Raw genomic sequence first — 12,232 nt, 5'->3', positions numbered from 1 at the left:
CAAGCAGATCATTTTTTATATATATTTTTTTAATATTCAGTTTCCACTGCTCATCTTTGGCATCTTCTGTGAATATATTTTTTCTCAAGTTCAGGGAAATTGCTAACATGAACTTTTTTTTCACATATACAATAATTTGTTGTTAACAAATACCCTGTTGTTCCAAGGAAGGTCTCATTTAGCTAGCAATCTTTTTCAGTAGCTAGGGAACCGCAGTCAATTTGGTTTGATCAATTCTGTTACACTTCACTAACTTTAATAAGGCAGTGGAGCCATTGAAGCGTGAACATGAGCGGCAGTGCTATGATGCACAATTGGATAAACGAGACAATGGACATCAGTTCGGTGAGACTGGGAATTGAATGGGCTTCATAATCCTTACTAACAACAACAACAACAACTAAAACAAAAGGAACAGCAACTATTATGCCAATGCTGGACATTATCAGAATGCATCATTTCAAGTATATTCATGGGAAAAAAGTAAAAGCAGATCTTAATACCTAATTTGGGAAGTGATTATTTTGTGAAAAATATAGCATTTTGGGATCATACTCATCCATGAAACTGTAATAATTCAATTGTAGTACCAGTAGTGACGATAACTGGAGTAGTAACACGTTTAATATTCAGTGCAGCTATCTGGTCAGTTATTGAAGAAAAAAGTAGAAGCAGGGCCCAGCTGGTTTGTGCTTTCTTAGTAATCATGTAAATAATATGTACTGTTATTACCATGAGCATTTGGGTAACAGTAAGACACAAAGTACAGTTGAGTGGTTTTATTGCCCAGAGTGCAAGCAAGATAATATTCTAACACCGTAAGAGACAAAGTCAGCTGTATAATATCAACTTTGGCACACTATATATTTACATTACACTTAAACAAGTTTGAGCATTTGATAAAATGTAATCTATTTCTGACACAGGAAATGACATCATCCCTGAAAAGGTAAAAGTAGGAATCACTTGCGTACGCTTTATTAGGTACTGTAAAATAGATTTTGGACATTTTCACAAATGAATCCGGGCGTGGCCACCAATAAAATGATTCTAATACATTTGAAGGGACAAATACATGGGCTGAAAGGGCCAAGATTGCCTGGACATACGTGGTCGGGTATGACAGAATTATTTTCGTGGAGATATTTTGGTTAAAACCCTCACCTCTGCTTTGCTGGCAGGTCAAATCCCAAAAGCTGTCTGTTTTGTGTGACTCCGGGCGGCCGACTCTCACCTCCACTGACTTTGACCTGCGGGGTCTCCAGCCAGACAGCCGTGTGGAGACCCTCCTGCGGTTCAGCAGCCCCGAGGACCTCGACAGGCAGAACGGGGAGGCCCGCAAGGCCGGCCGTCTGCCAGAGCTCTTCGCACTTTACCCACCCGCGGATGAGGTAAGTACAGTAGTCTCAGACAGTTCAATCAAAGCGGTTAGAAATGATTTGGTTAGGTGGCTGCTGTTTGAGGTGAATGCCCTTCATCCATGAGAGGAATCACTAGAACTTTTATAAATTAAGCTTTAACATGTAATTTTAAGTTTTGTATACCAGACTGTTTTGTTGTGTGTTTTGTATGTGATCTTAAACTGGCATAACACTCTTTAGCCTTATTTTATGTTCCTCTATATATAGCGGGCTGTTTATTGTTTTGTAATGATTAGGAACACAAGGTAAAAAGGGAAAGTGGAAAATACAATCCATCTCAAACCACAGGTTTAAAGGGAAGAAATGTAACCGAACACTTCACAGAACTGGACATATGAGCCATCAATGTCTTGCAGAAAGCTTTAGAAAAAAACAGGTAGAACACAATGACAGTTAGTATTTTTTTGATTTACAGTGCTTTTTTTCACATGGTAATTATCTTGCTAGTTTTATTTATGTATTTATTTATGTATTTTAGTATTTCAGGGGGTATAGTTTACTGTAACATATATGTAATACCTTACCCTTGCAACAGAAAATAACTGGTACACAGAAACTTAATCTTTGCAAGACTTAAAATTCAAAGTACAAGTTAGCTCCTAAACATCTCTCCCCCCCCCCTGTATTTTTTCCATTGCAAGAAGACATTTAAACTTTAAGAAGAAAGACAGCTGTGGTCACATTAGGCCAAGAACTCCACTGGCCAGCTCCTCATTATCAGGAGGGTAGTAGCCCATGAAGTGGACTTTTATCAAATTGTGATTTCGTCTGGTAACAGTGAACCTGATGGTTTTGCAAAGCAGGCTGCAAAGAATTTGCCATAATGCAGCTGTAATCCTAGGGTTTATTCTGTAGAGATTTAAGAAGGAGCGTTGCAAATTTTGTTTTCTAATGTGTATACAGAACTTTTTCTTTTTCACTGGGGCATTGCTGCATTTTAAAATTCCTTTTTCATGTCACTTTAAATGAGACTTTGCCCAGCTGTCCAAGTAAATGGAGCTGAACCCCACCACAACATTCCCACAGTCTCAGGCTCCATACTGCTGGAACCTTCTAGAGTGCACCATTGTGGCACTGTGCCTCTTTGTGTCCCTATAAAGGAGAACACAGACTTTAGAATTGACTGAATAGGGCTTGATTTATATTTCTGGCATGTAAATCTTCAGCTACCTATGATTAATCCCAATCTGCTTTACTACATTACTGCATTACAGTATATATATATATATATATATATATATATATATATATATATATATATATATATATATGTATATATATATATTATATAGTATGTATCTAGTTTAAGTGCTCTTAACAGTAACACTAGTGAAAAACATAAAAAAAAATTCAAGTTTTTAATTTTCAGTTTACTCATAATTCTTTTCTGAAGATGTTTATCCAAATGTTTCTGTTTTAAGATTTCATATAATAAGTGTTGTATTCAATATTCACACACCATTAAATCAGTCTGTGTTTCCATTCACAATCCTGTTAGCTGTGAGGAATAATACCGTTTTCCTCTTGTTTGCTGACAGGAGGATGCAGTGGAAATACGGCCAATTCCAGACTGCCCGAAGGAACACATTGGCCACAGGATTCAAATCAGATGCCAAGTCATAAAGTAATGTTGCACATAATCATGCTTTTAATTGCAACCGTTGTGTGAACAGCTGAACAGAAAGTTGACTGTTTTCCTTCACATGTATATCCTCCGCCAAATACCGGAAATCCTCTTACATTATAATTACCATGTCACATTTGAAAACTGTAATGTTAAGGTTATAACAATCAGTGACTTCTACTGATATATTGTTAATGGTTGAGTGACTTATAAATGAAGCCTTTTTAATGTGCTCCACCTACCTCCTTATACTTTGACAACTAACTGTAAGTCAGTGAATGGAAAATCCCTGCAGAAATTCACAGCTGCAGTATTTGAAACATGTTCACGTGTCAGTTGAATTGCTCTGCACATTTCTTTGTAATGCTATGGTATTCACAGTCATTCTGAATGGTTCCGGATTTGTTTCATCCAGTATTGGGTTATTACCAATTTCTTGAAATCTGCTTTGAGCTTGTCAAGAGAATCGGAAGTACATTCCATTCAAATCCTGCAGTAATGTAACCTTTAAGCTCTGTGAGCCCCACCTACTCTCTCCACTGTAGTTAAACAGTCACATGGTATACAAAAAAAAAAAGCAAGTACAATGGCATTTGAAGTTACTTGCTCTAAGAAAGTTTCTGCTTTTAGGAGAAAGATAGATCTGTGATATTTTTGCCTCTTTGCGTTTTCCAGGTGTGAGATAGAAATAGAGCCTCTTTTTGCAAGCTTAGCCTTGTATGATTTGAAAGAAAAGAAGAAGGTGAGTAGCAGTTCAGCAGTTGAATTACTGAATGAAATCTAAATGTCTGTTTCGGGTTTTAAAATCTAGATTCCATGGCTTTATGTATCAGCTGTGGATCCTAAAGCAGATATTCATTTATTTGGTTGTTTTCAGAGCACACATTGTGTTCAGGGACATCAATTGCAAATTTTAATGTACATTAGCTTATTGAATTTATCTTGAGCCTGTTGTGAATAAAAGGGACCAGGTTTGAATTCAACCCATAGGTCAGTCACTCTAAATTGCACCTATTACTGTATATGATTATTCCAAGTATACTACATACATAAGTAATATTCTACGAACATACTACAGTATATTAATATTTACTGATTATGAAACTACATTAAGATAGCCCACAAGATAATTCATTCTCCAATATGGAAGTTGTTTCTGATTAGAATTTTTTTTCAACCCTAGCCAGGTATTTGATTACATAGTACTCTAAAGATTTGTTCATTCTAAGTTTTTTGACAAACCCATTTGTTCCTTATATGATTCATTATGCTGATTCCTCTTTTGAGATCATTTGAAAAATCATTATACAATAACATCACATGTTACTGTGTAAATAATAAGCTTTTGTCAACGTATAACAAGCAATGACTTGCAAACAGCTTCAGCAGTATTCTGAAGGGTTATACCAGGTAGTGCTAATTTGAGTATGAAATTGGTGGCTTTGGGCTGTTATGAGATGATCATTCACGACACATTCAGAACGTGCTCCTTTGATGTGGGTTAAGGAGAGTGTGCCCATTTAGCACACACACCTCCATACACCTAACCAACTTCTCATTACTTCAGGACATGTACATGCACTGTAGTTCTAAAAGAAACTTGAGCAATTCATGAAGTTTCTTTTTAATAAGTTTCTGTGTATCAGGGTGTAGTAGGATAGCGTCAGGAATTAGACAAGAAGCTGCAGTTTAAAACGCTGTTGTGCTCGTTAATTAAACGACACAGTGGCCAAAATAAATGGCGTAACCAAAACAATACTGTACACTCACTGTTGTCAGGCTGGGCATTTACCTTCGCTGACCACCTACTCACCTACAGCGTGCCGCCTCACCTACAGCATACCACCATCTCACCTACAGCGTGCCACCTCACCTACAGCATACCACCATCTCACCTACAGCGTGCCACCTCACCTACAGCATACCACCATCTCACCTACAGCGTGCCACCTCACCTACAGCATACCACCATCTCACCTACAGCGTGCCACCTCACCTACAGCATACCACCATCTCACCTACAGCGTGCCACCTCACCTACAGCATACCACCTACTCACCTACAGCGTGCCACCTCACCTACAGCATACCACCATCTCACCTACAGCGTGCCACCTCACCTACAGCATACCACCATCTCACCTACAGCGTGCCACCTCACCTACAGCATACCACCACCTCACCTACAGCGTGCCGCCTCACCTACAGCATACCACCACCTCACCTACAGCGTGCCGCCTCACCTACAGCATACCACCACCTCACCTACAGCGTGCCACCTCACCTACAGCATACCACCATCTCACCTACAGCGTGCCACCTCACCTACAGCATACCACCACCTCACCTACAGCGTGCCGCCTCACCTACAGCATACCACCACCTCACCTACAGCGTGCCGCCTCACCTACAGCATACCACCACCTCACCTACAGCGTGCTGCCTCACCTACAGCATACCACCACCTCACCTACAGCGTGCTGCCTCACCTACAGCATACCACCACCTCACCTACAGCGTGCCTCCTCACCTACAGCGTGCCACCACCTCACCTACAGCGTGCCTCCTCACCTACAGCATGTCACCACCTCACCTACAGCATGCCACCACCTCACCTACAGCATGTCACCACCTCACCTACAGCGTGCCACCACCTCACCTACAGCGTACTGCCTCACCTACAGCATGTCACCACCTCACCTACAGCATGCCACCACCTCACGTACAGCGTGCCTCCTCACATACAGCGTGCCACCACCTCACCTACAGCGTGCCGCCTCACCTATAGCATGCCACCACCTCACCTACAGCATGCCACCACATCACCTACAGCATACCACCACCTCACTTACAGCATACCACTACCTCACCTACAGCATACCACCACCTCACCTACAGCGTGCCTCCTCACCTATAGCGTGCCACCACCTCACCTACAGCATATCACCACCTCACCCCAGTTAGCACTCAGTTAGCTAATTGGGGAAGGGCCACACCTGTGATTGCTGACAGGGACAGATTTAACCCCATCCCTGCCAACCTTCCCACACACACACACACACTATTTACATTAAGGGCTTTCACCGTGCCACACAGGGACTACAAATTCAAAGATAACTCATTGTTTGCACTGAATTAGTGGGTTGCTGTTGTTGTTGTTGTTGTTGTTGTTGTTGTTGTTGTTGGTGTTGTACAGCCCATGGCCAAAATGTGCTAAAAATAATTCAATTGTTTAACCAGGAAAAAGCCCTCGAGACCTAAGTCACATTTTCAAGGGCATCCTAGCTAAGGGAGCACCAACACATTTACAGTCATCATACTGAGTTCATATTGATATTATAATATATGATACTCTTTTTCTCAGGCAAGCCAGCTACATATATGTTCAATATCTTTCTAAAAGGTGTTTAAAAATAAGCAGTGGATGTATGTGTAGTGACAGGTGTGTTCAATGACTGTCATCTGAACTGCCTGAATTATCTGCAAGATACAGAGTTTAGTAGTTCAAATTACATGGCTAGGGATGACTTAAAAAGTAAAACAGTAAGGACTACAATATCAACAGTCTGTGTAACAACTTACTTGTTAATTAGGCTTTAGAGCTTGCTCCTATGCTGCAGAAGCTGCTGTTTATTTTCTTTTATTGAATTAACACAAACAAAATGAATTTGTTCCAGATTTCAGAGAACTTTTACTGTGACCTGAACTCAGATCAGTTCAGAGGGTTCCTTCGATGTCACACGCCCCATATAGCACTGTCCAGCCAGGCAAGATCAGCTGTCTTCTCCATCACTTACCCCTCTCCTGATATCTACCTCGTAATAAAGGTAATTTATTTTTCTTCCATTCCTTTCAAGTAAGGTTTGTGTTGATATACTGCCACCTTGAGTTGTTTTGTAAGTTGCAGAAGTTTCTAAAGGATCTTAAAGTTGTTTTGCAGACTGGCTACGAGTTTCAGTGTGATAATCAGCTGAGACCAATGCGGTTACTATTAGGTAGATGTGGTTTTCAGTAAAGACTGTTTATTAGGTTAATCTCTTAGGTGTTCCCTAGCTGTGTTCAATATTTAATACGTAATGTTTTAATTCTTAGGTTTGCAATGAATGCCAATCCTTGGGAAATTCCTGCCATGACCAGCTCTGGTATATGCTGGTCAGAATTGGTGGTCTATTAGTTTTCATCTGGCCTCGCTGCTTCAAGAGGTTGAGGAGCCAGTAAAGCTGCCCCCCCAACCCCCCCCCCCCCCCCCCCCCAAAAAAAAAATTATTCCATTAAAATCCACAGATTCTAAAGTCAACTATTTCTTATCTACAGCTATGGCCAAAAGTTTTGCATCACCTATAATTTTAAGTTTGCGACATAATTAAAGAAAACACCTATATGAACAACTATATGAACATAATTTAGATAGTTTATTTAACATCATGTAATCAAAAAACTACAAAAAGTCTACCAGATGCTGTAATAGTATTTTTCAGTTTTTGTCAGTTTTTTGTTAAGTATGTGGAAAACTGCAAAGCGGCATGTAATTCAATATGTTAACATAACGTTATTCAGCAGGTTTCATTTGACTTTAGAAGCAAAATTAGATCATTCTATATAGAGGGTGATGCAAGACTTTTGGCCATAACTGTACATGCCTCAACTAATCAATTTGCTGTAAACCGTATCTGGAATTCTATAGAAGTGCTGGTTACCCAGTAACCTGTTTGTCATTGACGTTTTGTTTTAGATTGAGAAGGTCCTTCAGCAGGGTGAGATCAGTGAATGTGCAGAGCCGTACATGATGATGAAAGACAGTGATAATGCAAAGGTAAAAACAAGGAATAAACTGAATACAATATGCCATTTAATACTATTGGTATGTGATGTGCAGGATTGAACTATGATGACACGTTAGGACAGCTCACTTATCCTGGTTACACTATCATCATTGATTAGTGTTGGGGTCATCTTAAGACCTCACACATAGTCATGTTGGACGTATCAAAGTGAGAGCTTGTTATTTAGATTTATTACAATTTCATAATCAATACCTCCATTCATTCATGTCTTCTCCTTGGTCATTTTGAAAGGAACAGCCTCTCTCTAGTGGTTAGGAAGAACACCACACATTCCTGTTAAATTCACACAGCTCATATTAGTCAAACACCTAAGCTGTGCTTCTCTTCATTATCTGTGTTATAACTGTGAATACGATTATGTAAATTTAACTATATAAACACAAGACCATAATAACTTTGGGCTTTTCTGTGTAGTTCATGTTCATGACTTGTGCATGTAAACACCACCATTAACAAAAAAATAAAAACTAACAAGTACATTCCATATTTGAAAACTGCAGGTTTGAACACAACAAGACCCCAGACTTGAAGAAAATGAAAATAAAAAAAACAAACAGTGAAAAATGTCACAGTTTACTAAAGTAATCAACATCCAGAAGAGATCAATAAAACATTACTGTAAATGTCCTGTGTAACTTACTGTACTGTTTAACCAGATAATTAGTTTGATATACCTGCCATCCATTATACTCTGTTGGCAGTGGCAATTAAATACAATTCACCAAATGTTGTCATTTTCAGAACAAAGACAAACTTGAAAAGTTAAGAGCTCAAGCTGAATCGTTCTGCCAGAGACTTGGGAAATACAGGATGCCATTTGCCTGGGCCACTGTTAACATAATGAATGTGATCAGCACAGCTACCCTTGACAGAGACATTGTCGAATCAGACAGCACCAATGGTAAGATTGTCACCTTATGCAGGAGTAAAACCTGACCAGTTGGTAAGCAAGTTTTAGCTGATCACTTAGTTGTAACTGCTGAATTTTCACTGGTATTGTATTGGCAATAAGAAATGTGTATGGTTCCTCAGTCACTCCTGCAGTAAAGGGAGTCCCGTGTGGAAGTGCAGGGTGAGTCATGTGACCAGGAGCTTGCTGGTTTGAATCCTTGTCATGCTTATTAGCTGATCTTGCCCAGGGAACCCACAGGTAGCGCTACATTGGCCATGGCAAGTCTCCTGCTGGTCAGGTGCCGGTCCTACAGTTTATTTTTGGCAATTTGTCTTTAATTTGAATTTCAGGTTCTATAATACTGACACACTGGCCACTGTAACTGGAGAGCTCCAGCTGTGAAGCCTGGATTCAGGACACATTTTTGAATTCCATGAATGAAATAAAGAGCTTGGATGGTTGACAACATTAAGACTTGCTTGAGTAAATGTAAATATAGTGTTGCAATAGAACTGGTTAGCCCTAAGAGACATATTTCATATCTTCGACCTTCTATTATCATAGTCAAGTTTTCTTGGCACCGTCCCTGAGTCATATTCTGGCTCCAGCCTTCCCTCTGAAATATTTAAATAAGCAGTTGGACTAGACATGCACATGATTCATATGTACTTTTCTAGGTAAAGCTGCTGGAGATAGAAGGACTCTTGGACCAAGCAGAAGGAATTCAGAAAAGTTCAACTCTCTAGAAGACCAGTATAACTTGTCAGGCTTCAAACCTGCAACTATTACCATAAGCACTTTCTGTAAACAGGTACAACATTTTTTATACATGTTGTTTTTTTGTTTTTGTTTTTTTTAATCAGGCTGGTTTGTCATGAATAACCTGGAAAATCTGCAGTACTTAAATGTATTTAATCAAGTACTGTCGCTATGACACTTTCATGTGTCAAAAACATCTGAGATACAGACAGGTTTTAAGAAACCTCATGGGCAAAATGTTCCATTAACCTAATATGAGTGCCATAATACAGCCATAAATACAGCCACTTTTTGGATGATAGAGACCCAACACTTTGATCCTTCAAGTGCAAGGGCAAAGGCGTTGTTTTAAAGAATACAAAAAAAAAACAATAAGACCAAATTTAGCAAGAAACTATTTAATTGTCCATAAAGACATACTGTGTGTGTTTTGTATCATACTTTATTGTTGTTTCTGCTTCTGTCATTATTTGCCATGCTTACTATTGCAGCAAAAATTGCTTCTCAAAAGACGCCTCAAGGCTGGAGTGAGGAAGTGCGGTGGGAAAGATTATTAAAGCTGCACTGTACAGTGAAGCTCAGAGAGAAGCATTTTGTTTTGATGCCTGTGCAACGTCCCCACCTCCCTCATGTTTGAACTTGATGAAACATGGCATAGACTTGCATTTTACAAAAAGTTATTCCCCTGTATAGGTGTAAATATTTTGGACACAATATTGTTAAAATGAAGTGTATACGTTTAAAATTCAGTGTGCCTATACAGTATATTGGCAAGTTAACAAAAACGTTTTCTGTTGTGTCATTTACAGGAGGGAGACAGGCTAAGTGATGAAGATTTATTTAAGTATTTAGCTGACCTTAAAAGAACTTCAACATTGCAGAGAAGAATTAAACCAATAACAGGTAAGTGGGCTAACAAGCACATGCTTATTTACTCTGCATATGACAATATGATGCAATACTGTAGGCCAAACTCAAATTATCTTTCCAAGCAGGCATACAGGTAAAGAAATAATGTCCCAAACATCTAATTAACCTTTATATGTGCTTCAGGTACTATCAAGCTGGATATCATACCAGCCCCAGACACTGTACACGGTTGTCTCACCTCTGACCTGATACCAGTGAGGCCAGTAACTGAGAAGAATGTCCGGCCAGTCCGTGAAGTTCTAGAGTTCCCATCACAAGAGGTTTATGTTCCACACACCATATACAGGTAGGAGATTAGTATTTAGCCTTCCTGTTATCCTTCATCTAATATATTGAAAAAAAACCTTGTAAAAAGTTTAATGAGAAGCCACATTATCTTGCTGCTTTCGTCAAGCTTAGTGCTTTCATCGTGCTTGGTGCTTTCATCGAATCTGGTGCTTTCATTGTGTTTGGTGCTTTCATCGATTTCCTCAAGCTTGGATCTTTCATTGATATCCCTAATCTTGGTGGATTCGTGGATTCGTGGAGTTTGGTGAACTCATCGAGTTTGGCTTCTTCTAGTTTGTATCTTTTCCCATTTGTGCACCCTTTCCACTCTCCTTTTATCTTGCCATTTTCCATATTCTCTTATCCCCCCTGAATCCAGAACAACATACACATTTCACTGTATGGAATGTACTTGTTAGTTTTTATTTTTTTGTTAATGGTGGTGTTTACATGCACAAGTCATGACAGTTTTCCTCACAACCTGTTTGCCGTACTTTTCAGGAAATGCGTTGCCATGCAGTTCTGATTTTGGAAAAAGAATCGTCCGTACCAATGCAGATTACTCAATTCATAGTCATTTAGGGGAGGGGATATTTAAATGCCCGTGTCTGCTTACTAAGTAGGACAAGAACGACTCTGAATATCATGAGGAGAGCATCATGCATTGCCATGAGTATTTATATTTGTGTGTGTGTGTTTGTGGAACATATAAAAGTTACATTTCATTAATACTAGCACCACCTTTTACAATACATGTTTTTGTACAAGATAGGAGAGATTTCATCTTGAAGCTAGCCACACCGCTTCCGCAGAAACATTTTGATCAGAAAACTGCAAAGCTGCAGGCTGCAGCAGCTCAACCTGGATTCTGTGCTGCGAGTGACACACACGCAAGAGAAATCATGTTACTTTCGTTTTAGATTAAAAACTACTTTTGTTTTTACAGTTTTTTATGTGCATATACCGATTTACACCCTAGTTTATTTTGAAATGTTTATTTTATTATAGTTTTTCATTTTTTGAAGTAGTACTTTATATGTGGCAAGTTAGAAAATAAACCCTTTTATGTTTAATTGTTCATTTAAATACGGGGTTTCGGCTGTGCAGATGGTTGATATTATGTGCTTGAATAAAACTTTTGAGTTCTATCCAATAGTTTGCTTTCATTTTAATATTGATGAGGTTTAAAATATACCGTGATAATGACTGCCGTCGGTGGTCTCAGTGTTGAAGTAGTCCATAAATATACAGTGTGTGTGTGTGCGTGTGTGTGTGTTTGTGTGTGTGTCTGTGTGTGTATTGGGGGGTGTCTATGTTTTGTATGGCCTTTCTGCTGGAGATTACGTGATATTAAGTCAGAGATTACGTGATATTAAATCTCATGACCCACAAGCACGTTTCCTGCTCCGGTTTACATGGGTTTTTACAGTTATTTTTATCGTGAGAAAGCGATTGACCCTGCCCTTAAAGGCGTGCTGCCAAAAGGACTTCCTTTT

General features: G+C 39.3%; 1 protein-coding gene across 3 annotated transcripts in view; it reads left to right on the top strand.

Annotated features, from left to right (window-relative positions):
* LOC117968140 (dedicator of cytokinesis protein 8-like) overlaps nucleotides 1-12,232 on the top strand; it is a 61,153-nt gene that overhangs the window by 23,506 nt on the left and 25,415 nt on the right. For all 3 annotated transcript variants that reach the window (XM_058993236.1, XM_058993227.1, XM_058993243.1), the window contains 9 exons: nucleotides 1,182-1,391; nucleotides 2,960-3,045; nucleotides 3,721-3,787; nucleotides 6,722-6,871; nucleotides 7,777-7,857; nucleotides 8,630-8,789; nucleotides 9,458-9,591; nucleotides 10,349-10,442; nucleotides 10,593-10,755. In XM_058993236.1, coding sequence (XP_058849219.1) covers nucleotides 1,182-1,391; nucleotides 2,960-3,045; nucleotides 3,721-3,787; nucleotides 6,722-6,871; nucleotides 7,777-7,857; nucleotides 8,630-8,789; nucleotides 9,458-9,591; nucleotides 10,349-10,442; nucleotides 10,593-10,755 — 1,145 coding nt within the window. The remainder of the gene's footprint in view (nucleotides 1-1,181; nucleotides 1,392-2,959; nucleotides 3,046-3,720; nucleotides 3,788-6,721; nucleotides 6,872-7,776; nucleotides 7,858-8,629; nucleotides 8,790-9,457; nucleotides 9,592-10,348; nucleotides 10,443-10,592; nucleotides 10,756-12,232) is intronic.

This window comes from Acipenser ruthenus, chromosome 2 (assembly GCF_902713425.1).
Source record: "Acipenser ruthenus chromosome 2, fAciRut3.2 maternal haplotype, whole genome shotgun sequence".
Lineage (NCBI taxonomy): Eukaryota > Metazoa > Chordata > Actinopteri > Acipenseriformes > Acipenseridae > Acipenser > Acipenser ruthenus.
This window is presented reverse-complemented; position numbering and strand designations above follow the sequence as displayed.